The 26,217-nt window shown below is 36.5% G+C and overlaps 1 protein-coding gene across 4 annotated transcripts in view; it reads right to left on the bottom strand.

Annotated features, from left to right (window-relative positions):
- Nucleotides 1-26,217, bottom strand: part of ZFPM2 (zinc finger protein, FOG family member 2) — a 477,627-nt gene that overhangs the window by 140,537 nt on the left and 310,873 nt on the right. For all 4 annotated transcript variants that reach the window (XM_003938599.4, XM_010349282.3, XM_010349281.3 and 1 more), the window contains one exon: nucleotides 25,322-25,433. In XM_003938599.4, the coding sequence (XP_003938648.2) occupies nucleotides 25,322-25,433 (112 nt within the window). The remainder of the gene's footprint in view (nucleotides 1-25,321; nucleotides 25,434-26,217) is intronic.

The following is a 26,217-nucleotide window of genomic DNA, read 5'->3' as shown; positions in this document are numbered from 1 at the left end:
TGCTTTGTGAAATGTAATATGCTTCATCAGTGTTAAGTAATATCATTGTAATAATAGTGATTTTATAAGGTTGCAAAATAAATTAAGTGAGAAATTCCTGGGCTGTAAGCCCCATAAGAGCAGAAATGTTCATGGTTCCATCACTACTTTATATGTAGAATGTGGAACAATGTCTGACACATAGTAGGTGCATGACAAACGCTTGTTGAATCAATATGTGTAACAAGCAAAGTGATCTTTATATATAAGATGATCCTAGTGCTGTCTGTCTTAGGTCAATACTATGAATACAACAAAAAATATTTTTATGTATTTACTATCCACATTCCAATCACAAGTCATTTTTTCATTTAAAAGTGTTATAATTTTTGATGTGACTATTATTTTATTCTCCTTTTATCCCCCACCACTGAACTGTAAACTCCATGAGGCCAGGAAGAGTATCTGAATAATTTTCCATTTCATTCCTAGTACCTAGTACTGGCGATATTTATTGAATAAAGCCAATTAGTTTTAAAGGATGAGAAAGCAGTAGTTCTCATGGCAATAATATACTGAAGAGCAGGCTATCAGGCACCATGTCAGCAGCCTTAAATTAGCAACAACCCTGACAGGCAACAATGCATTACTTATCTGCATGCCACAAACACTGATGAAAGATAATAGAACATTCTTCCAGTGTTGTCTCTCACTGCAGGTGGAGTGCCGGAATTCAGGGGAATCTGTGTTATCATGCACATTCTTCTCTGAGGATGGAATCACAGGCACACCAAAAACTAGCCATCACTAGGGATGGCATCAAAAGGGACAGCCCCAAAAGATTACACAGGGAAAAAGAGGTGGTCAAATACAAGCGTTCCTTTTTAAGTGGATGCTTTAAATATATTAGTATATTGAGTAAGCCTTTATCTAGTTGCTCTCCTCTGCTGGGGACCAGAAATTTGATAATAAATATTTTTTAAAAACATTTTTGAAAAGGTTGTGGCTGTGCTTGAACCAACTTTAGAGTTACATATTAGGCCCAGTGTCATGGAGACAAAACAGAAATGCAATCTTTGGATACTGCAGCTGCTTCGTGCTTTTGCCAGCTTAGGCTGCTAAAGAAGGAGGAAAAAAAGGACTGCCAGAGCTAAGAAAATTTAATACCTTAGAGCTGATATAGAAGGTATTATTTTGTCTTTTTGACAGGGTCCGGTGCTATTTTTACCCAAGTTGATACACGGGTTAGGTTAGGACTTTAGAAAGAAATGGTGATTTATTTTAAGTACTGTTTGTGTAATAGCAGCTCCCTCCCCACCCACTCCTGCCACATTATTCATTGTTCTTAATGTAAAAATGCCCCCTCTTCCTCTCCATTTTCTTAAAATTACACACCAGTCAGTGTGCCCATGATCACCCCCCTAACAAGCCCCTGACTGTATGCTGGGATCCCTTCCTCCTGCATCAGTGAGTGTATTTGTCAGTCCTGGTTCCTCCACATTCCTGAGCCCAGCCTCCCTGCCTCCTCCATCACGGGTGTTGTTTCTCATTTAAATGAACAGTTGGATTCTTTTATTTCTTACAAGTGCTGGATTTGCCTTATCGCCCTCATTCCTTTGGGGGTTGCCAATTGGTTTTATCCACGGATGTATCATTTCTCATGCTTCCTTTTTTTTTCTTACAAAGAGAAAGAACCTCTCCGTCAACAAGCCTCTCCGGAGTGGAAGATTAAAAACCTAGACATCACCTACCTTGCAGCGCTACTCCCAACTGGGTTGTGTAAAACTCAATTAAACGTGTCCCCATTGAATACTGCATTACAGTACATTAAACAGAAAATTCTTCAAGCGTGATGACAAAGCTTGAAACCTTGCCTCAAAGCTGTTCCTTGCAGCTTTCTTTAACATTTCAGTCTTTATGGTACAAGTCTCCCGTTGACACAACTTTAGTCCAGCCATGAAAAAAAAAAAAAAATCACAGAGCCCCACAGGGATTAAAAGAGAAAAGGTGGAAAAGTGAAGCTGGTCTTGGCACTTCCGTGGAGCCTTTATTGAAAGTATACTGCCAACAGACACTCGGAGCCGAAAAGCATTCTAAAGGTCTGCATTCTAACAATTGAAAATATAATTGCCTTATTTTGGGGCAGGTAAATGTTATAGATTTCCTCCTCTATCAAGAACATTATATTACCCCGAATACCTATTAGAAAAACATATGAGTCCTTAGGGTAAGGGATTTACAGAGACATATATTAGCAGAAATTTTAAAAGCCCAATGAATATATTAGTCCCTTCAGAGTTACTTTCTTCATTGAACAAAACTGAAACATGATTCCACATCCATGAAAAACTCCAAATTCTTATTAAATAGAAACAATGTCTTTCTGTTTTGCCTCATTTTCTTTCACAATTTTTATTTATAATCTGGGTTGCCCAGAGACAATCCTCCTCTTAACTCATGTAATTGGGTTTTCAAAGCTTATTAAGAAACATACACAGGTATACAAAATTTTGACTAAAACTCTTTTTGTCAAAATTATAGATATTTATTGTACCACCAACCACACTGTTTTTGATATTTGAGGCATTTGTCTGCTTTTGAATTTCAGCAATTCAAAGCATAATGTGCTTCCCGTGCACCTTTTATCTGGTCCCCAGCCCACCCGCTGGTGTTGGGAATTAGATGGATAGACAGCTTCTTTAGACCATTAGGGTATAAAGTGCTGTTTTCTGTTTTTTTTTTATTATTATTGATTGTCATTTATTTTGTGTCTGTAATATGATGCTTCCTATGGTATATTTAACCTGAAATGTGATATATTTATTCTGAAATACTATGTGGTATTAGGAGTTTATTAAGAGATAACGTACATTTAAAGGAGAAACACAATACTGGTTATTCAGTTTCTACAATACTTTAATGTGGAGCTAGGGGGCATGGTGATACCAGAAGTTACATTTTCAGAATTAGCAAATTTAGCATAGTTATTAAAGAAGTGCATGTTTGTCTGTACATATATGTATGTCTATATATATATTCATGTAAGCATCTTTATACATATGTATACGTGCAAATATGTGCTTTGACCCACTATCCTTGTTGACAAAGGCATTTTCTAACACATGTACAATACTTCATTTTTACCATTAACGTCTTTCTTTAATTCACTGGTGGGGCAGAGATTCATTCTTCACCATCACTATTATATACCATGGTCTGCAAAGCATTTTTAGCATAGAAAGAGAAAGTGCTGTCTATTCTGGGCTTGCATGACAAGACTGTAAGCTCTAATACTTAGAAAGGAAATGCAGCTGAGGTGGAGTTTGGCTGGGGTTCCAGTAAGGTTTTCCTCTCTGGAAAGCATACTTGAAGCATTGTTAGATGTGGTTAGAAACCAAACAATGAAAAAACAAGTGAAAAATAGACCCTCAAGAGTACAGCCTTGCTCCTTTCAGCCCAAGATGACTTCTAAGTTTAATAAAACATGTATTTGACTAACAGCTTCCAGTTTATTTATTCAAGGCAGTTTTAAAAGATTGGCTGATTATTCACAAAACAAGTTATTATAAAGAGCAACCTAAATAGTTCTGGAAAGTGTTTATCTTTCTTTTTCAAACTCTTTGTTAATATCAGGATAAAACAAAAGACATTTTTTCCATTCCAAGGCAGTTAGGTTTCCTAATGAATGTCAGTGGTTACTTAACCTTTACGAAGACATTCAAAAAAGAAATTTTAATGTGTAAAAAATCTATTATTTGTCCACAGTCTCTTTTTATTAGAACAGGGTGCTTTGGTAAGTAAATACCTATAATATACTTTAATTGCAAACTCATGTAGAACTATTACATAAATTATTATCCTTGTCTAAAAAGATATAGTTTGTTCAAATAAAAAACATAATTCTATAAAATTATATTACTGCAAGGATTTGAATTTTGTGTCTGAGTTCTTCTATTCTTTAGAGTTTTAAATATATCTTGTGATTTAACTCCATGCAAATATCTATACAGCCCTTTTCAAGAAAAAAAGAAACGTTGTTATAAACACCTAGTAATACTGTAATTATATTTGTTTTATGCCACCCCCCTCACTTTTATGATAAAAATAATTTATTTGATTTTGTATTTTTAAATGAATTGCTCATCTTCTAATATCAGTGGATGCTTTGGCTGGCCAGAAAACCCGCACACTCCCTCATGTCTCTTGTGCTTCCGTTCCAACATTTCTGAACATTTATTTCAACTAACAGATCAACCACATTAGTTCATCATACTTTCAGAGTTGAAGGTTAGGGCATAACAGCCAATTGCTGTTCACTGCATGATTTCTTGTTTCTCAGGATTTTATTATTTATTTGTTTTATTTTTTTCTTTTTAACATATCAGCCATTTGGGTTCTGAGAAGTTTCTCAAAAATGTATTTCTCTGGCAATGGTTTATATGCCTCTATAAAATACCGATCAAAACATATTCTAAGATTGTTCTTACTGCTTTAACTAATTCATGTAAAGAGTTACCAAAGCTATCTGATATTATGTGGAAGTGTCAATTTTCACAGTCCTCTAATTAAGTCTAAGTGTACCACATTCCTTTAAGATCCATCTCCTCCTGATATATTTTATTCCTGTTCTCAGAGCCCTGGTTACTGTTACCCATTATTTCTCCTTTAAATGATTGTTTTACCTCTTGGCCATTCATTTGTCTTTCTGGTTATTCCTTTCATAGCTTCAATTGCCTATTAACTGGTATAATAATGCTGATATTTTTCATGGCTTTGGCTGTTTTCATCCAGGGATTTCAAAGTTCTTTTAAGATAGCTCTATTGCTTTGTGGAAGGCAATTAATAAGACAAAGAGAAATAAAGACCTGTAAAGTGAAGAAGTCCATGTATATTCACACACCAAGACCACTAGAAAATCTTTAAATTCATTCATCTTTGGATCACTTTGGTTAGACAGTCAAAAAGATAACAGATAGACTGAAGGTACAGGAAAATCTAGTGATACAGTCTGCTTTGATTTCTAAAGACTGAGTGGGGTCAATAAGATTCAAAGGTCACCAAAATACAAAAGCAAAGGATTTTGACTGTGTCCTTCCTTTTCTGGCAGAATTCATTCAGTCAAAATATCCCCTGACTTCATGCCATAACTCACCAGAGGCTTCCAGACTCTTTCAATAAAAACTGTTTTCCTCTTTCGAAGAATACATTGCTGTGGATGCAAAGAAAATATCCCAAATTTCCGCCAATTGGAAAAGGGATAAAACAATGGCATGGTCATACAACGGAAGTACTGGTCAACAATGAAAAGAATAATGACTGATAGACAAAACAACATGAATGAGCCTCCTGCCTCTCAGTGTTTTTCAAAATATTTTTTTGCTTAGGTTCAAACCACCGTGGGCTGAATTGCTTTATTAATTTGGTAGGCATGTAAAATTTTAACATGATTAAAAAGTAAATGCATGGGTGGAAATGAACATCATTTTATTTGTAGGCAAGGTCGTGTCTTGGACAAACCTAGATCCAAATCACGACTCTATCCTTCTTAAGTTTTATAACATTGGCCAAAATACATTCTTAGTTTCCTCACCTATAATAATCATAGCAATATTTATAGAGTAGCTACAAGGAGATACTGCATATAAGATTTCTTTATAAAGTACATGCTCAACAAATGATTTTCCTTTTTTGCCCTTTAGTTCAAATATTTTATGTGTCCTGTATAGAAGTCTAGACGTTGATCTGTATAGAAGGCTAGATGTTGAGCCCATGTATTTTTCCAGTGCAGTTCTGTTTGGCATGACTGATGACTGATGTAAAACAAGGCTAGCACTATAATGCAAAAATCTCTGCAGAACAGAAAAGCATTAACAGCAAGAAAGCTATCAACTTATCTCACTCCTTAAACATTAGTATATTAAATATAAACTGTTACCTATTTCGTTGCTTCCTAAACCAATCTATTCTTTCAACTTTAGACTTAAGAAACTAGGGCAACAAAAAAGGGAAAGAGAGAAGAGAGAAGCCAAAACATGCATTTATTCATCCACCGAATATTTCTCGATTGCTTTCTATTATTAGTCAGGCATTGATTCCCAACTCTCTTTGTTCCTGGGACTAGAATTCTAGAATCGAGTATTCTATATTCTGGAATCAGAATCTGGAATCATAGTACAAGTAATTGCTGTTTGTGGGATGTTCACTAGATAAAATTCTTTCAAAACTTTTCAATATTATTTTCTAAAGTTCTGTTAGGATCTCAACAGAAGCAAACAAGATAATGGGCTCCTTCCTGCTTTTGAGAGCAGCTGAGATTCTTCTATTGACACAGCCTCTAAGATAGAACTGGAAAAACCAGAAGCAGGGAGTTCCCATTAAGAGTCATGGCCTTGCAGATTTACCCCTCCTCTCCGTCTCACAAAGCCAGAATTTTCTGACCTGTAGGGCACAGTTTGGGACTCATCTGTTTTCTTAAACATTTCCTGCCTAAGGACGTAATACTGATGTGGTTGGTGGAGGGAGACAGTGACACAGAGGAGATTTATTTACAACTGAACTGCATGAGGTAATTATAAAAATATCCATTTAAACTCTGACAATAAGAGACACTGTATTGGTGTTATAGGACAGGATTTAATGATTAGAAATGTACTGGTAAGTTACAAAAGAAAAATCTAAATAATTTTTCACTAAAAAATTCTGTAGATTTTTAGTGAAAAAACTAAATCAATAAGAAAACACAAGAGCAAATACTTTTAGGAACCAGGAGAGTTAATCACTTGCTTGTTTTCTCTTCTTAGTTGGTTCTATGTAGAGGAGGCAAGGAGGGGTGGGTGTGTGTGTGTGTATGTGTGAAAATTTGACTTTTGAATCAGTTTACTATTTATTTTTGGCCTCTTAACCAAAAACATTAGTTCATGAGTACAGGAATTGTCTGTTTTGGTCATTCCAGTGTCTAGAAAATTGCCTGGCATGTATTAGTAGGCCTACAATCAATGACTGTTGAATAAATGAAGGAATCACTTAATGCAAGACAGAAAAAAAATGAATGAATAAAAAGCAAATGTGGGTTAAATTTGAGCTGTGCTATTTGTTAGCTTTAAGCCTTGAACAAGTTATTGAAGCTCCAGTAACCTCAATGGCCATATCATAAAAGCAAGGATAATCATAATGCTTTTATAGAATATTTGTCAGTAAAGATTCAGTGTCCAGAACAGTCTTTGTTTGTACTGTGTATTGATTGTAGGTGAACTTCCTTCTTCCATAGACACTCTTCTGAACCCTACTGTGACTTAACTTGTTATAGCAGAGATTTGTGTGAATTATGTGACTCTATGATAAAGTGTTTTAATGGTGACTCCTAAGTTGAAATTGGCATGGAACATTGGTTATAACAAAGCATTGTCTGTCATTCTAGAGTTTTCTAATGTTAAGACTTGGTCAGGTGCAGTGGTTCAAACCTATAATCTTGGCACTTTGGGAGGCTGAGGCAGGCAGATCACGAGATCCAGAGATCAAGACCATCCTGGCCAATATGATGAAACCCTGTCTCTAATAAAAATACAAAAATTAGCTGGGTGTGGTGGTGCATGCCTGTAGTCCCAGCTACTTGGGAGGCTGAGGCAGAATAATTGCCTGAACCCAGTAGGCAGAGGCTGCAGTGAGCCAAGATTGCAACACTGCACTCCAGTTTGGCGACAGAGCAAGACTCTACCTTGGGGGGAAAAGATACTCAATGCAAGAAAATAAAGTCTAACTTTATAATTGAGATTTGATGAAATAAACATGTAATTAACAATTTCATATTTGAATCTTCAAATCAGTGTCATATCCAACTCAGCAAGGATAATTTTATGATTTTAAACAAATTCAAATTTTATTCCTGGGACTTTATTTATCAGCACCACATAAATAAGTTGCAATCTAAAATTAATAGTTTATTTGGGCATCTGAGTACTAAAATGAAGTTCTTCAGCTTCATGCAGTTGAAAGCCAAAAATTCAAATAAATTTTATATCATAGAAGAGGCTGTATCAGAGGACTTTATTTAATGGGGTAAAGAAAATATTTTCTGATTTTTTATTACTATAAGGCCGATCTGACACCATTAGTTTTCTTTCTGTCATAAATATAGACTAAGAGAATTTGACAGGCATCACTACAAAATAGGTTATTGATACATTCAGGCATCTGTCCTTCCACACAGACCTTTTGTACTTGGTTCTGATGGAGCTGCCTGAATAGAATGACCAAGGTTTGATTTTAGGCTTCTAGGTCACGGTTTCACCTTGACAACAGTTCTTTCATTTCCAGCAGTAACATTTGCTAGGATCCCTAAGGTGCTTTCATTTTTGTAGGTAGTGCAAAAAAAAAAAAAAAAAAAAAAAAAAAAAAAAAAAAAAAAAGAAGGATAAATCTTAATTCACATGCTGCAGGACTATCTCTGTGTTTCCAGCACAAAACTTCAAATCCAATCCAAGAACTGGATGTGTATTAGAAGTCTGCAGATTTAAACCTTGTCCACCATGATCAAACTGGATTTATGGAGCATCATAACTCTCCAGACACCATCCAGCAGCTTATTAATTTAATAGACTCCTGTCCATTCACTGATGTTCCTGCCCTGACAGTCTCTCAAGATAAGGCGAAAGCCTTTTGACAGGACAGAGAGCATATATATTTTCTTCTGTTTTCTCGTGGATGGGGTTGTCGACAACTTGAAATGTGTGGCTCAGCAAATTTGTTTTTTTCATTCTCTTTTTTTCCCCTTTTACTTTCAGGAAGGATGACAGAGGCAAGTCTCCCGAGAGTTCCCAGGGTCAAGGGGCCTGTGTTTCCCCTAAGTACTTATTTAGCATTTTGTTTTCCAAAATAGCAATGAATTGATTTGAAGGCCTACAGGTGGGGACATTTTTAGGATGAAAAGAAACAGTACACAATTTAATGCCTAATATAAAATGAGAGGTGCTGGAGAGAAGAAGAAAAACAGCAACAAATGTTCCTATTAAATAGAGTAGAGCAGCACTTTCTTTTCTCTTCTTTTCTATAATCCCATTTGTGGGAATGAGGGGGAGTGCCAAAAAAAAGAAAAAAAGAAAAAAAAGAAAAAAAAAGATAGCAGGCAAGCTGTTGTATAAAGACAAAAAAGGAAGAACTTTTCAACATTCTTATTTTTCCTTTATGATATGCTCATGCTCTGTGTTTTCTATTTGCCTCTAACGTGCAGATAAATTCACAAGTCTCTGCCAGAGAGTCATGACACCATCATGTAACAGGCTTAACTGTTTCTATCCCATAGTGTACCTTTTCTGTTAAAATCACATAAGTAATCACAAGACCCTGGCTTCCCAAACTTGAATCTGTGCACGAATCACCTGGGATCTTATTAAAATGCAGATAGGGATTTAGCAGATCTGAATGGGGACTGAGCTTTTACATTTCTAGCAAGCCAATGTCATATTGCTGCTTGGAAGATAACATATTAAGTAGCAAGACATTAGTCAAATTTTTAAAAGGGGAGATAATTTAGATATGGACAAGCTATATCATAGTATCAATGAAGGTAAAACATAACTTGAACATATTAGAAAAAGTTAATAGATTCTCTACCTGGCATATAGTGGGAATTCAATTACCATTTCAATGACTTGAAGAACACCCCACGTCCAAATTTTATACAATGGCCTGTTTTTGTTTTTGTTTTTTTTTTTAAATCAGTTTGCTTCATTCCTGCATGTATATAAAATGATTATTTTAATTTCTCTTGAGATAGTTAACTTAAAAAGTATAAAGTCATAGATAAAAATAATGTGTTCATTTTCTTAAGCTACATTTTTACTTACTTCATCATTTGTATCTCTAGTCAAAATGCAAGAATATCTAAACTAAGCTATTGTTTCTCCTAAATTTCCTTCACAGACCACTTTATTTGCTTCCACAGAGTTAAGATCAAGGCATTCTGGATTTGATAGGTGAGAACATTTGATTGAAAAACTTCACACTTGAATCTAGAAATCTACACTCAAACCACAGCAACAACACTGCAGAATTACTGCTCTTTTACTTAAGCCCGTATTCACATAACACAATTAGTTCTGGAATTGACACTCTAGAGTATTTGCTACTTTACAGACATACATCTTTTTTGGGAGAGAGGTGAACAGAAATGTAATATATTACTCATTTGAGAAAATTAATTATAGAACCTTAAATTCCTCATTATAAATATTTGATAAACATTCAGAAAATGTTAAGGTTTTATAATATACCTCTGAAACGTCCATTTCTTGAAAGACCGCACAAACTAAAAGTAGCTGAACTCGAGAGTAATCATTCCTGAAAATCTTTACTGACAATGGATACAGACAATGAAGACAAGGACTAGATTTCTAAAGGAAAAACTGGCTTAATTTACTGTCATTGAATTTCAGTGGGGGGTAGATAGAATACATAAATAAATAGATGGAAACAGCTTATCTATGTATTTCTGATTCATTTCCTTGATTGGACTACTCTTGCTTGCAACACTGTGACATACTATTTGGTTGACCCCACTGCTCTCTGACAGTTTTGACAGACCGCAGATGGCCTAATTAGAATACGTCTTCTTTGAAGTACTACTGTAAGGTGACTTTTTTCATTTTAAAAATACCCTTCAAAAACAGTTTGATTTATACATTAGTGGTAAAATGAAAAGCCTCCAATTTCAGGTATTAGAGCAAAGAGTAGAAGTTTCTGATGGACTTTTCCCCAGTAAAGAGTTGAAGACAGATACTGTTACTATTTACCTGTAAAGTGGGTCCAAAAAGAACCGGTCAGTAATAGTGAGCCAATGTCTTGGCATGGCTGCTATGCAAAGATGCCAAACCAAACCCTATGGTTTGACAACATCTTTTGCAGCTACGTAGGTTTTTTTTTTTTTTTTTTTTTTTTTTTTTTTGAGGCGGAGTTTCACTCGTCAACCAGGCTGGAGTGCAATGGCGCGATCTCGGCTCACCGCAACCTCCGCCTCCCAGGTTCAGGCAATTCTCCTGCCTCAGCCTCCTGAGTAGCTGGGATCACAGGCACACGCCACCATGCCCAGCTAATTTTTTGTATATTTAGTAGAGACGGGGTGTCACCTCGTTGACCAGGATGGTCTCGATCTCTTGACCTCGTGATCCACCCGCCTCGGCCTCCCAAAGTGCTGGGATTACAGGCTTGAGCCACCGCGCCCGGCCCGAGGTTTTAACTGCTTAAAATTCTTGCGTACACTGCCATGCTGACTGATGCATCATAATATGTGCTATGTATAAATGCAAGATTCCAAAGAAATCCTCTTCATCCAGATTCTCTAGCATTTTTTAAATCTCCCTAAGGAATGTGACACTTTTCTAGACGTTGTAGAATGGCATTGTGGGTACCAGCATTACAAATGATTTCCACATGAGTAATTTCCACATGAGTAATTTCGATCAAGAAACACTAGAGTTTACTCTGTTGAATGAGGCATCATAAATCTCATTACATAATAATTCAAAATTCAGTGGGTGTATACTGTGTGCTGGGTGCAGAGGTACAGAGGTGAAAAACTGAATCAATGCCTTTGAGGTGTTTACATCCAGCTTGGTACAATACTCAGCCTGGGGTGGATCTTTCTTCTTTTGGGGATGGGGTAAACAAGGCCTTTTAGAGGCATTGATACACACTAAATCTTTAATGGTACTAGTTTAAAATGACAAAGATGGTGAGAAGGTTATCAGGCAAAGGAAATATGATGTACAAAGGTAGCTATAAGCAAGCAAGGGACAGATGGAATTTTTCTTTTCTTTTCTTTTCTTTTTTTTTTTTTTTTTTTTGAGATGGAGTCTCACTCTGTCACCCAGGCTGGAATGCAGTGGCATGATTTCAGCTTACTACAACCTTCACTTTCTAGGTTCGAACAATTCTTCTTTCTCAGCCTCCTGAGTATCTGGGATTACAGGCACCTGCCACCACATCCAGCTAATTTATGTGGAGAAATTTTAAACAATTGAGTATCATTGGAACATAGACTTTCTGGGTGAGGTAAGTGACAAATGAGGCTCTCAGGCATTGAGTAGTTAAAACATGTAAATGAGGTAGTCAAGGGAAAATACATAAATGAGGAGAAAGAAAACTAAAGAATGACAACATTTAGTGGATGGACAGTGATGGAGAGACTTGTCACTCGGCAGGGAAAGGGATGACTAGATCAAGCCCAGAGTGATGAAAACTTGGCAACAAGTAGACTACAGGAGACCTGTAAGTGCCACTTCAGTGGAGTTTTGAAGACAAAAACTGAGCAATAAAGAAGATGCTGGAATTAAAGTCCCAGAAATGAGGGCCAAAAGCTTTGCAGAAGCTTGCATAAGAAAAGAGCAGAGAGGGCTTCCTATTAAGGAAGTGAATGATTGCACTTTAGTCATGAATTGACTGCATGTATTTATTTCTACTCCCTTTTACTAAAATGACAGTAAAGAAGAAAAGAAGGTGATAAGGGGAAAGAGACAGGGCAGAGTATACAATAGAAGTCAACAAAATATTGGAAGCTAGAAAATTGATGGAGTGATTCATGACACAGCAGAGCACAGAAACCTGAAATCCAAGTACTTGAAGAGCCTCAGGCCAACAAGAAGCAAGCAGATTTATTCTTCAGAATCCAAAAATCAGATCAGAAAGTAAAGGCATCTGGTACCTTGAGAGGGAGGATGAGCAGTGGAGCTAAAACGTGGACCGGCATTCTGAGGAGGAAGCTCTTATCCTTCAGGCCCAGTCTTTTGCTATAGAGCTAAGTTACATCCCCTTCCAACTCTGTTAGGAGATGGAGGTTTAATCTCAGGAAAAGTGAAATACAGAGGCTTTAGTTCCAGGGACACAGGCTCAGCAAAGGCAGATGCTAATGTAACATGTGAATTAGAAGAATAAGGGATCATCGGCCGGGCGCGGTGGCTCAAGCTTGTAATCCCAGCACTTTGGGAGGCCGAGGCGGGTGGATCACGAGGTCGACAGATCGAGACCATCCTGGTCAACATGGTAAAACCCCGTCTCTACTAAAAATACAAAAAATTAGCTGGGCGTGGTGGCGCATGCCTGTAATCCCAGCTATTCAGGAGGCTGAGGCAGGAGAATTGCCTGAACCCAGGAGGCGGAGGTTGCGGTGAGCCGAGATCGCGCCATTGCACTCCAGCCTGGGTAACAAGAGTGAAACTCCGTCTCAAAAAAAAAAAAAAAAAAAAAAAGAAGAAGAAGAAGAAGAAGAAGAAGAAGGGATCATCTACAATCTCAACAGTGAGAGAAGACTTCCCCAGCACAGGTCCCACTCTCCTTCAGAATGCTGGCTGCAAGGTTCATAAATCTGAGACTACTATTCTCTGGAGAATTTAAGCATGCTGAGATCAAAACATTTGGGGACCTCATTTGCTGATTATCCTCAGCCTATGATCCTATGCAAAATCTTCCAGTTGATAAGCCCTGCCTGCCCACTCATGCTGCTTTCCCATGCAGCCTTTAGTATTGAGAAATAAAAAATGAAATCCTATGTCTGCCAGCAGATTGAACGGACCTCCTTTTGGCCAAGGGGACCCTGTAGAAACCTTCATAACTGAGTTCCTGGCTATGACAGGATAGGAAGTGAGATATGCCCCATCATACCCCCCAGTGCTAATTGTCATTAGGTTTTCTTCCCTAGGGTTAAACAGGTATCAACCAACCACCTGATACTGCCTCTCCCTTTTGCAGTTTTGACAAAACAACTGAACAGCATTCCTTCTGGATGGGAGACCACTGACCACAGAGCAGTTCTGGCTCGTCTGTGGAGGATGTCAGTGAGGGTTTTCATGTCCTCTGTTTCACCTTTTAACACCAAAGAGCCAAAAACTCCCCCCATGGATCATGCTAATGCCACCTTTTTTTTGAACATGGGTCCCCTAGAGAGTCATGAAGCTCATTTGTGCATGTGCATGTTTCTCCTTTCATAAATATTCCTCCTATTACTTATGTCTATTTCACCATCTCGATCAGCATAAATCCCTGTCTTATTCTTCCCATTCTCAAAGTATCTGTTTTTTGGCTTCTAGCTGTAGGCTATGCTTCCTAGCCTGTTAGAATGGTCATCCTGCCAGCTGCAACCCTTTATAAGAAATAAAGCTCTCCTTTCCAAATTTATGAACTTTGTCATTCTTCAGTTGACAGTGTCCTTCCCTTACAATAAAAAGCAGACATCCATGTCTCTCAAGCCATTTGAGGAAAGTTTCAACATTAAATGCAGGGAACAGAGTAGGCAAGAAAAAAGAAACAATGCACAGGACACTTTCCCAAATGTCCTCCAGTTTCTATCTTCAGAGACAAAAGAAGAATCTTCACATAAAAATAGCAAGATGTTGAACAAGGGAACAGTCAGAAAATAAGAAAGACCTCTTCTAAATTATAAATGTGATAGGAACAAAGTTAAATAATAAAGTTTTAGGGTACTGCAGAAAGTCAAAGAAAGTCAAGAAGAGTATTGTAAAAGTCTATTATTAAACAGACATCATAGCTTTCTGTTTTTTTTTTTAAACTGCATCCTATTGGTTTATCTACTTGTTTCATTCAAAAATATTCATTGAACACCTACTATGTGCCATGCACTGTTTAAAAATCAGAAAAAAAAAATCCCTGTCCTTATAGAATTCCCATTTTAGGGCTAAAAAGCTGACATTAAAATTCTTTAGTCAATAATAAAGTATCAAGGTTATCAACTGAATGCTTGTCTCTCCCCAAATGTGTATGTTGGAACTGTAACTGCAAATGTATATGTTGGAACTGTAACTGCACCATTATTTCCATGGCATTAGGGGGCAAGGCTTTTGTGAGGCAATTAGTTCATGAGGGTGGAGCTCTCATGATGGGATGGGTGTACATATAAGAAGAAAAGCAAGAGGGAATCTCTTTATCTACTACTCTACTTTGTGACTACACAGCAAGAAGGCGCCCATCCACAAACCCAGAAGAGAGCTCCCACCAGGTGTGGAGTTTCAAGGTGCCAGCACCTTGATCTTGGACTTCCCAGTCTCCAGAACCATGAGAAATAAATATTTATTGTTTAAGTCACCCAGTCTATGCTGTCTTGTTACAGTTTCCTGAACTGATAGATACAGAGGAGGAGGAGAGAAGAGAGAAATGGTGGTGATGGAGGTGTGGGGAGCAAGTGAGAGAGTAAGTGAGAGAGAGAGTGTGTGTATTTTAGACAGGGTAGTTAGGCAGACCATTTAGATAGACAATTTGGGAGGCAACATCTAGGGAGCGTTCAGAAAGAAGGCAGAGAGAGCCGGGTGTGGTGGCTCATGCCTGAAATCCCAGCACTTTGGGAGGCTGAGGCCAGGAGTTTGAGACCAGCCTGGCCAACATGGCAAAACTCTGTCTTAAAAACAAAAAAAAAAAAAGGAAAAAAAGAGGTCATAGAGGGAGCAATGCAGAGCCAGAGAACAGTGTAAAGGCCCTGAGATAGTGTCATTCTTTATATTTTTAAGCAAAAGCAAGGAGCCCACGTAAGTGGAACAAAGTAGCTAAAAAGTAATAGAAAGAGAAGCTACAGGCATCCAGGAGCAGATCATATAAAGCTAAGTTAGTAAGTTTGTAGGTTTAGTTCAGGAATTGGCAAGTTTTTCTGCAAAGGACCACATAATATTTTAGGTTTTATAAGCTAGATTGTCTCTATTCCAACTACTCAACCCTGATGTTACAATGTGAAAGTGGCCATAGACAATGTATAAACAAATTGCCATGGCTGTGTTCCAATAAAACTTTACTTACAAAAATGGATTATGGGCCAGATTTGGCTCTGCATTATAAATCAATCAGTCCACTTGTAATCAGTCCATTGCGATCCCTGGAGTATTATATATGCTACCACTTCCTCATTTTCTTTATGAAATAAAAAGTAAAGACATTATTTAACAGAGGATGTTAAATATTTGGGGAGTACAAAGTCTGAAATAGTCATCTTGAATATTGATTTGAAGACTGATTGGGACAACAAGTTTTGATTGTCAAACCACATAAACTGAGGGCTCACATCTCCTTGTGGTCAAATAAACTAGTTTTTGTTGTTGTTGTTGGTATTGGTAATAATTCATTTGCTTTATTTTGACCATACGTTTATATAGTACTCACGGTGGACCAGACACTATTCTGGGCACTTCACAAATACAATTTACCTAATTTCTGCTGCTCGGATGTGGCCAGGAGAAAGTGGAGAGCTGGATTAACAAGAAGGAGGAATTACCCGGCCAGTAAAGATCAAAAAGAGAGAGAGAAAGGTAAGGGAGTCTAAGAAAGAGAATAGAATAACAGACCCATGGAATCCATATCAGGTAACCTGGAAGTGAGCACAGCAGGGGCTGATAGGAAAGTGATGGTGGTGAAGTGAGTGGATTGGAGGTTCATTTGCTGTTGAAAAATTGTTGAAGTCTGGTAATGAGTGGAGTAAGGCAGATGGTTTACTACTAATATTTTCTAGAGGTGTGTAATACCGTTATTTCCATGATATGTAAGTCTTGGTTTTGTTAATGGATGGACCTATGCTTAACTTTTGATGGAATAATCTTACTAAAATCTCGATCTCATCATATGGCCCTAAAAATGTCAGCAGCTCTCCACTGCTTCCATGCTAAGGTTTTCAGAATGAGCACTCAAGTGTGTCCACAACATGGCTCTCAGAAACTTTTGGAGGCTTGCTCCTCAATGGTCTCATCTGTAAATTATCTGCTTTAACTAAATTGAACAGATATACACATGAACACACTGGATGCATCATAGCCTAAGAGCTTTTAGGCACACATTTTGACCTCCTGAAAAGCCTTCACCCATTACTCAAATTGATACTCAACTTTCAATATCCAATGAAAATTCCACATCTCTGTGAACATTGCTTGATTGTATAAGACTAAATTCAGTATTATACATCTTTCATCAAGTAAGCTCTTTCAATAAGCTTCTTAAGCCTGGGGGAGTGTCTCACATTCATTTGTACTCCTGATAACAACTGGGCCATATCATGGATGGAGCATGTGATCAGTTATGTATATTTTATTTGGAAAATTATCTTACGAAAAACAGTGTCAGGACTTTCACAGAATTACTAAAGAAAAGTAATTATATCACTAGGAGATAATTTAAATTTGGTGGATGAGGGACACTTTGTGGATAAGGCAAAGATTTCTTTGTTTTAGCTGGGTTATATAAAAAGAAGAGTAAGAATGCGGTTAAGACAAAGAATGATTTTCAAATGCAAAAATTTTTCTTAAATTATATAAGTAAAAAATCAAAGTGAAGAAAATTATGAGAAAGGATACCAAAAATCTCCCTAAGTCTTGCAACTTTAACAGAAATATCTTTATAATTTCATACTGTTTCTCTCTGGTGTGTTTTCCTGTACATATACTTTTTAAATATAATCATGTTAGGCACAAAACCACATATTCTGCCTTTTTTCACTTAGATTTATCTTATATAATACAGTGTTTTAAAAACTATTCTCAGTATCTTGCCCTGGAAAAAATCGACCCTAAAGAGTTGTCCCTCATTTCAACTGACAAAGATACTTTTGGGGGTAGCTTTCAAGATTAGCATCTATCTCTTTGAATGACAAGCTACATCCCTGAATACTAGTGAGTCACCTCTCAAAAGACCCCACTCTTCATTTCTCATTTTTATACTTATAAAACTGATATATTCTTAGTTCTTATCATTTGCCAACATTCTAACTGGGTTTCTACCCCTAAGAGACAGAAGCTTCATTTATGCACGGATCCAGGGTGGTTCAGGATATTTTTTTCTCCAAAATAGGAAAGCACATCTAATCCACCAAGGTAATTAGTGGTATTATTGTGCAGGGCTATTTACCAACATTTCATTAAGGAAATTCACAGTGATGTTCATATAAAACAAATGTATTTTTCATATCATATAGTATATAGTAGTACTAACTAAAGACAATAAACTATTCAGTACACCTAGACCCAGACTGAAATAACATCAATAAATCACTAATATAACTGTAAAAACAGCAAACGCCTAGTAAGAAATGGAAATGACACAAGGCTCAATGCTTACTGAAGTTGCTGTCATTCTGCAATTTGCAACAGACAACTCTACTGTAAATAATGCAGTCACTAGTGGGGTCACTTGTCTTGACCTTAAGAACCCCTTAGAAATGACAACTTGAATCAAAACTGTGGTTTTTTAAAAGCAGCCATTTTTACAGTCACATATTCCTAGAAATGAAATACTAAATTGCTCACTCCTCAAAATATTAATAGAACGTAACCAGAAAAAGCCTCAGATGTTCATGAAACATGGGTTTTTGGCATCGCGTTATCCTGTGGTGCTCTGCAATCAATTACTGTTATACCACCATCATTAATAATTTTCTTAATGAAAATGATTCTGTTGATCTCCGTTGTATTTTAATTATCAGAGTTAAGCATAATTACACTGCAGCTCTGAGCTGGCATGTGGACTCCTTTAGGGCGCAATTTTGTTTTAACACACTGATAATGTAATTTTACATTGTGTCAGTTTGTTTGGTTATTATCCAGTTGTACAATTCCACTGTATTCCTGATAACAGATAATAACCTTAGTACCTCCTATATCCTGAAGTCATTTAAAAAGCAATATTGGAATTCTGCGACTAGCTAACTTAATCGCCTTATGATTTTATAATTCCCACTGCTAAATATTTAGTTCAGGCACTCACCCTCTTTCAAAAATACTGTAAAATTAGACAATGGTTATACATTTTCTATGAATTACTGACTAGTTAAATAAATGCATAAAATACTAATGCAAATTTTTCCTCTTAAATTAGTTTATTATTTACATGACATTATACCCTCTAGGTAAAGTTAAACATATAACTTTTAGGCTACTTTGAAAATTGGCTGCCACATTAGACAAAGCTATTGTTTGAAAATTCTAGTAACATGCAACAGATCATCTATGTTAAGGTGGAACATGGTCTGGACTTTTACAAGAGTCTTTATAATAAAAGACTTTTGCTTTGAAAACTTAATTTGGAGAGTGTGGAGAAAGTTATTCACCCAAACTAAATCATACTAAAATTTCTGTCATTATTTCAATGGTGCCTAGTATAGGCCGTTGGACATAAAAGACATTCAAAAATGGTTAAATTAATTAATTTCATGGTTAAATTTGTGCAAACCTGCAAAATCAAAACTTTGAAGACTATCATAGCATGATTTTTGAGATTGCTGTGCACTTGTCTACATGATTTGAAATTGCTGTGGTCTTAGAAGCAACAAAGAAATGAGGATAAACTATTACTGCTACTACTGTTTTAGTTTTAGAACAATCCCTTTAAAGTCAAGCCAAAGAATGGAAAAAAAATTGCTAATAAACATGTATGCAAATTTGCAAAGAAAGGCAATAATCTGTAACCTTGGCTCAGTAAATAGCATCTTCCAAAATTTTGTCAATTGTGTAATGGGGAACTGAAGTCAACAAGCTTAAGATTGAATCCCCATATCATCATTTGAACTTACTTAACCCATCTAAACCTAAGTTTATTCATCTATAAAATGGGGAAAGTACTGTTTAGATATCATGAATTTGTTGTAATTGTAAGCAAAAAATGTATTAAAGTGATTAGAACAGTGTCTGGAATGGAACAAAGCTTAATAAATGGTAATCGCTATTATTAGTATTAATAATATCATTTTCATCTTTATATTAGCACTGTATATAAGACTTACACTAAAATAAAAGTATCACATGACCAAGAAAAAAAATCCAGTAATATGCTCACATTTAGCCTTCAGGTCTCTGATTATGTGACACAGATGTCTGCAAAGGGTTCAAAGTGACTGAACGAGACTTACAGAAGTCTTTGCTATAAATATGACATCATTATATGCTTGACACCAACATGGAGGCCTGGCTTTTTCTCAATGTGTACTTACTTATGACCACAAAAGCTATCTGTAAGATATTCAGCAATATAATATTGATCACAACCTCTGCAATCATGTAAATGGGTGCTTCACAAAAATCCTGCCTGATAGCCATTGCTATTCCATTTTTAACAGCTGAGGAAATCAGGATTAGAGTGGGAAAATGATTTGTCTAAGGTTACATATGAAATACAGATTTTTACAATGATACTGTTCCTTCACATATAAAGAAATATTCTGTTGTTGAGGTGAGAGTGAGGGTTAGCTGATACTTTTTTCCACTCTCTTGATTGACAGTGTTTATTTTCTTAATGTGGAGACCTAGAGAATGTGATTACTTTGAAATAACAACTACATGAAAATTGAAAAACTAAATAGTGTAATTATCACAAATTTGAAGCTGAGTGATTAAACCCACATGAAAGATGCTAAAGCTGTAATTTTTAATACCTTCAAAACATAAAATTCTAAGTACCCTATTTGTTTTTCATATGAAAAGGTTACCATACTTTGCAAACAGTAGATAGCAGATAATAAGGGAAGGTAAAGAAGTAGATCATCAGTGCTCAACAGACAGTGGATTTTGGGAGTAAGTGGGCAGGCCTTTGCTCACCCTACTCTCCAGCAAAGCTCCTTTTAACTTCAGCATGATGCTTTTTAGTATTTTTCCACTGAGATAAGTAAATTAGAATTATCTGGAGTCTGTTGAGAATAATGGCATAAAACAGACGACCCAACAGGTCTGGTCCATCAATGTCTGGATGACCTAATTACTTTCTGGAATGACAAGGGGTAGGTGAGGCAGGAACAACATACATCAGATTAGAATGTTAATGCCAACTGCCATACTTTTAAATTTTTTCATAAAACAAAATGATGGCAATCTATCAAGTAGCACTAAGTGATAGAATATAATTGTATTTTATAATAATTATTTCAGTGGACACCCTGACAATGAAAGCTTTATAGTCATATTTAATTGTGTTACTAGCCTACATTTAGGAATACCGTGGGAAGCAAGTATGCCTCCTAGATGGTAATAGTTACACATTAAATGCGCCTATTTTCACACCATAAGAAAACACTATCAAAAATCCCAGTCAAGGCATTTTTGCAAAATGTTACACATCTGCAATTTATCTTCTATTTGTAAATAGATACTAATATGCTCTAAGATAGCCAGGTCCTATAAAAACGATTTGGCATTGAGTTTATAAGTAGTTTAGTTTCTTAGGAAGAAAACAAATAAATACAATTGTGGCATCAGGAATTTAATTTTCATTGTCCATGAGAGCTTTTTAGATGTTTGGAATAATTTGTGACACCTGAGGGCATGGATGTTGGCCCAACAAGCAAACAATCTTTTGTGGCAGCATAACCTGGGTTTTATTTAGGGAACTACCTCGCCTCCATTTCAGTGGCTCATGTGGGCTTAATTTCCCTTTTAGGCCCCAGGCTAACTATGGTCTGCCAGGGAGAGTCATCGTGATTAATTGGTTCAGGGGATGGTATGTGATGTGCTCAATCAAACCCCAGAAAAGCTCTCTTTTTACACAAGTTATGCTGGTGAAGTAAGCCCGGACCTCCCCACCACTTATCTGAGAATGATGCCCACACAGGAAAGAAAAGCTAGATGATAGAGAGAGACAGTCTGGACACAAAGTTTGAGCAACTGAATCAAGCAGTCCCTGACATCCAGAATACCCCTGGACTCTCAGTTACATGAGCAGATGAACCCATCTACCCCACTACACACACACACACACACACACACACACACACACACACACACACACACACTTTTTTGTCAGAAGCTAATTTCAGATAGATTTCTGTCACTTGAAAACAAAAGAGGCCCAATTACTAAATAACATAGGCATTATGCAAATGCCACAAACATTATAGAGGTTCAAGTTAACACTTGTTCAGTCTAAATTGCCAAACCCTTCCATCTTCAAAACGCTTTTGCTTTGAGGAGGCTTATTGTATGTACAGATTGTGGAGACAGAAGACTCCAGAATCCAGGGTGTTTGGATAGGAGTAGGAGTGCTTCCAGGGGTCATATTTTCCATGATCCAAATAATCCCGAGTAAAATCCAAGAATATTAAATTATTGACACAATTTTGGAACATGCTCTGGGTGAGCTTTCTCTTCCCTCTAAAGGCACTCTGAATACTAGAAATTAGTTTCAGGCCTCTAAAGCCCAGGTAGAAGATCAAAGGAGAGTCTGGAGCAAAGCAGAGAAACAACAATATATGTTGAAATGCAAATAATCAGAGTTTTTTTGCTTTTGCATTTTTTACTGCAGAATTCTAGATCATGAATATTAGCATGCATTGTGAGTTTTCAAAAGGGCTACGATAAATGATTATTTGGTAATGAGGCTTTTTCTTTAATCTTAGGTTTCCCGGAAATGCATTTTTTTTTGAAATGTCACACTTTACACATTTTGTGATTTCTAGGCATAAAAAGCCTGAGTGGTTTTGATCATTACTCATCATTTAACAGTGGCAAAGGAAAAGGCTGAGTCATGTGGTTCAAGGAGCACAGAATCTGGAGCTGTCAAGACGTAGATTTATGTAGAGGTAGTTAGCTCTCCATTATCATGGGCAATCATACCTCTCTAAGTCATAGGTGTAAAATGAGAAAACACTATCGATTTCATTGAGTTGTTTTGAAGCTTAATGCAGACAGAACATATTCAGGTTTGTATCACTCCAACCCTAAGTTAAACAAATGTATGCTTGAATCCCACTCAATCATTTTTAAGCCATGTGACCATGGCAAATTATTTACCCATCTTTTATCTACCTTTGTAAAATGGGATAGTCTGTTGATTATCTCACAGGAGCTATTAAATAAAGATTAATTTTTAAAAAGCATATATAGTAGTTATTACAGTTCTGACATTTGAACTGCAAAACCAATTGTTCTTGTAAGTTGAACAATGCCAAATTACCCTTTATAGGTGAAAAAAATTATTGAATAGCAGCAATTCATACAGTTCATCATCATATTATGTGAAGTGTCTACTACAGTGTCTGGCAACCATTCATCATTTATCTGATCAACCAACCAACATTTATTTAGTTCTTTTCTTGTACAGGTAGCATGCCAGGTCAGGAATAGAAAGGTGACTAAGACACAATCTATGACCTCAGTAAACATAAAGCAGATTGAAAAGGCACGCAATCATAGCTAACTTTCTTACTCCTTTTTTGGACACATAAACTGTATATTCATGATCATGAAAAAAGGTAATAGAGAGCAATGAGAGAATCACATATAATGTGGCATGGGAGCATAAAGAGAATTCAAAGTGTGCCCAATAAATGGTGGCTATTATCTTCAATGTACAATGTACATAGTTGAACTCAGTGCATGCTTTACCAGTTAACTACTGAAATTAATCAATAAACTGCTATTAACTACTCCAAGTTGTTTATTGCAAGAAGATGGAAGGTATAGCCATCCATAAACATATAAATTTGCAAAAGTTAGCATACGCCACTGAATATAGAATTCCAATTCTGTTATACGGCTTTGACATCCTTAATCAAAAATTCCAAAATCTGAAATGCTCCAAAATCCAAAACTTTTTGATCACCAACATGATGCTACAAGTTAAAAATTCCACAACTTACCTCATGCAATGAGTTATAGTCAAAACTTTGTTTCATGCCCAAAATTATAAAAATATTGAATAGAATTACCATTAGACTATGTGTATTTTACGTTTATGAAACATAAATGACTTACATGTTTAGACTTGGGTCTCATATCCAAGATACCTCATTATGTACGTACAAATATTCCAATCTGAAAAAATTCTGAAATCTGAAACACTCTGGTCCTAAACAATTTAGATAAAGAATACTGAAAATATATAACAATGATCTCTAATAAAAGAATAGGTGATTTAAAATCACAATGAATTTGGATCATAACAGGGGACCAGCTGTTGCCATGTTTCCCCCATACTATATTGCTACAATGAAGATAAAATATTGTACAACAGAAATCTATCCCCAACAAGTGGTCCTACTTTCCAAGGCATCTTTTGTATTCTGAATGTGGGCATTGGCAAACTGATTCCCTATACTATTTCTTTTCACTTTGATAGATTATATTGGCATATTCTGAGAAAATCTCACATCCCTTTCAGCTGAGAGCTCCCACCAGCATACCACAGGTATTTCAAGTTAGAAAATTAGTGGGTATGGGACAAGTAATTATAGAAGGAAAAGGAGTATAATCAGATCCTGGTGTGCAGATTGTTTTCTTTTAGTTTGCAAATTCCCTCTTTCCGGTGTTTCAACTTTCAAAGGCTTATGGTAGTTTAGAGGCAATCCTCTTATAAGTGTACAAATTGTAATGATTATAGGAACAAGTTGTAATTGTTTCTAGCAAGTTTTTAACAGTCTTTGATGTTACGATTAGTGTTTTATACGTTAATATATTGATAGGGGTGCTTATTTGCTTGTTCCCTTGTATGCTTTTACGGTTTCTAGGTTCAATGTGCAAATACATCTTTGATCTCAGTAGGTCTATTTGGTTTAAAAAGAAAGCCAAGAGAAATTAAACATGAGAAGCACAAGGTTTTGCAATATTTATGAAGAAGTGAGATTAGGGATTTTACTGTGAGAGTACAGAACTAGGCCCAAGACTTGAATGTGTAAAAAAGTGCCCCAACCTACACCACACATGAGGAAGTTCCTATACTATGGAGAGTCAGCCCATGATGTGCCATTATGGAGCTGTGGCTCCTTTGTAGCCAGGGCGTAGCTACATGACGCAGTCTGGGTTGATGTCACACTGAGCAAATCAAAGGCAATGCCCTGCAAGTCATCAGCGTCCTCTTTAGTGTCTGTCTCCTGCCCTTCAGAAATCAACATGAGGAAGAATTCTATCTTTGCAAAGGTTTCATTTCCAGCAATAGCTGGAATCATTCATGACTTCGGGCAACTGGCTGGAATGTAGTGCCTCTTGGACTGTGCACCTTGACACAAATTGCTAAATTTCAGAAGGATTTTACTTTTTGATAGATGTCTAAAAGGAGAATTTGGGGTTTCATCAACACTGGCTATCAATGATACTAACAGCAAGAAAAGATATTAGTCAAGCCACTCAAATACAGGGTGAGGTAAATTTGCAAAGCACTAAGTAATTAGTGGTATGACACTTTTTGTTTTATGTTATACAGAAAAACAAAAAACAAAAAACAAAAAACAGGCGGCTTTACTGAAAGCACCTATTAGAGGAACTCAGTTGGGAAAAAGGAAGAGAGAGGATCAAATTATACTTTCTACTTCCATTCCTGCTCTTCTGGTGCTGTTTTGCCCTGCTCAGGTTTTAATACTTCCAAAGAGAGAGAGAAATGATCTTGCATTTACCTTTGCTGTACACAATGCAGTTGTTTTTGTTGTCTTCCACTCCTTGCCAAGTCACATCCAGCAACCACTTGGGACCAGCCGTCAGCACCATTGGGACCTGAGCCTTTGTCTTCTGTAGAAAGAATGATAACAAACAGATGCCATTTGCTTTCGTTGATTAAAAACTTGAATAATAACTGTACTAATCATTTTATTTTTACAAACAACTAAATCTCCCAAACCATAATCCAAGTCCTTATTCCCCTGTCTCATGATATCTTTTTAAGACGACAGAAGCTGTAAAGCTTTACTGCTTTCACTAATCTGAATGGTAGAAATATTATCAAGTTTTTTTTTTTTTCCCTAAATGATACTGGATCAGATCTCCAAGATTAGACAGATCTCTTGTGGCTCTGAATTATAAAGAGAATGCAGATGACTTTCATTGCAAAGAGCAGAGTGTTTAGAAGTGAACTTTAGACACATTGTACTTTACTATCAACAGGATCTCACTATTTCCTGAAACAGACAGGAAAGAATTTAAAGAATCAGGATCCATTTCAAAGCTCTGTCCTGAGCAACATTTATGTTAGAGTAAGAACTTATTCTGAATGAATAATGAAATCTACCCAACCCCCTAAGTGTGGATATGTACTCTCACTGTAACTGAAATAATAATGATGCTAATGATGGACCTACATTGTCTCCAGAAAGACTGTAAAAGAGGAATCGTGAATAAATTCAAATGCAGAGCAACTAAAGCATGACATCCTTTGCTCTGAGAACCACAGAAGCACAGAGACAACTGCTATAATTCCAACAAAGTATTTTCAGTGTACATGTTAAATATAAGGCTCAAAATATTCACAATTTTTGGCTGTCTGGCATCCAAATTATCTATCTGTAAAACTCTGTTG

This window comes from Saimiri boliviensis, chromosome 15, assembly GCF_048565385.1.
Source record: "Saimiri boliviensis isolate mSaiBol1 chromosome 15, mSaiBol1.pri, whole genome shotgun sequence".
NCBI lineage: Eukaryota > Metazoa > Chordata > Mammalia > Primates > Cebidae > Saimiri > Saimiri boliviensis.
The sequence above is the reverse complement of the archived record's forward strand: the minus strand, read 5'-3'. Positions and strand labels throughout refer to the sequence as shown.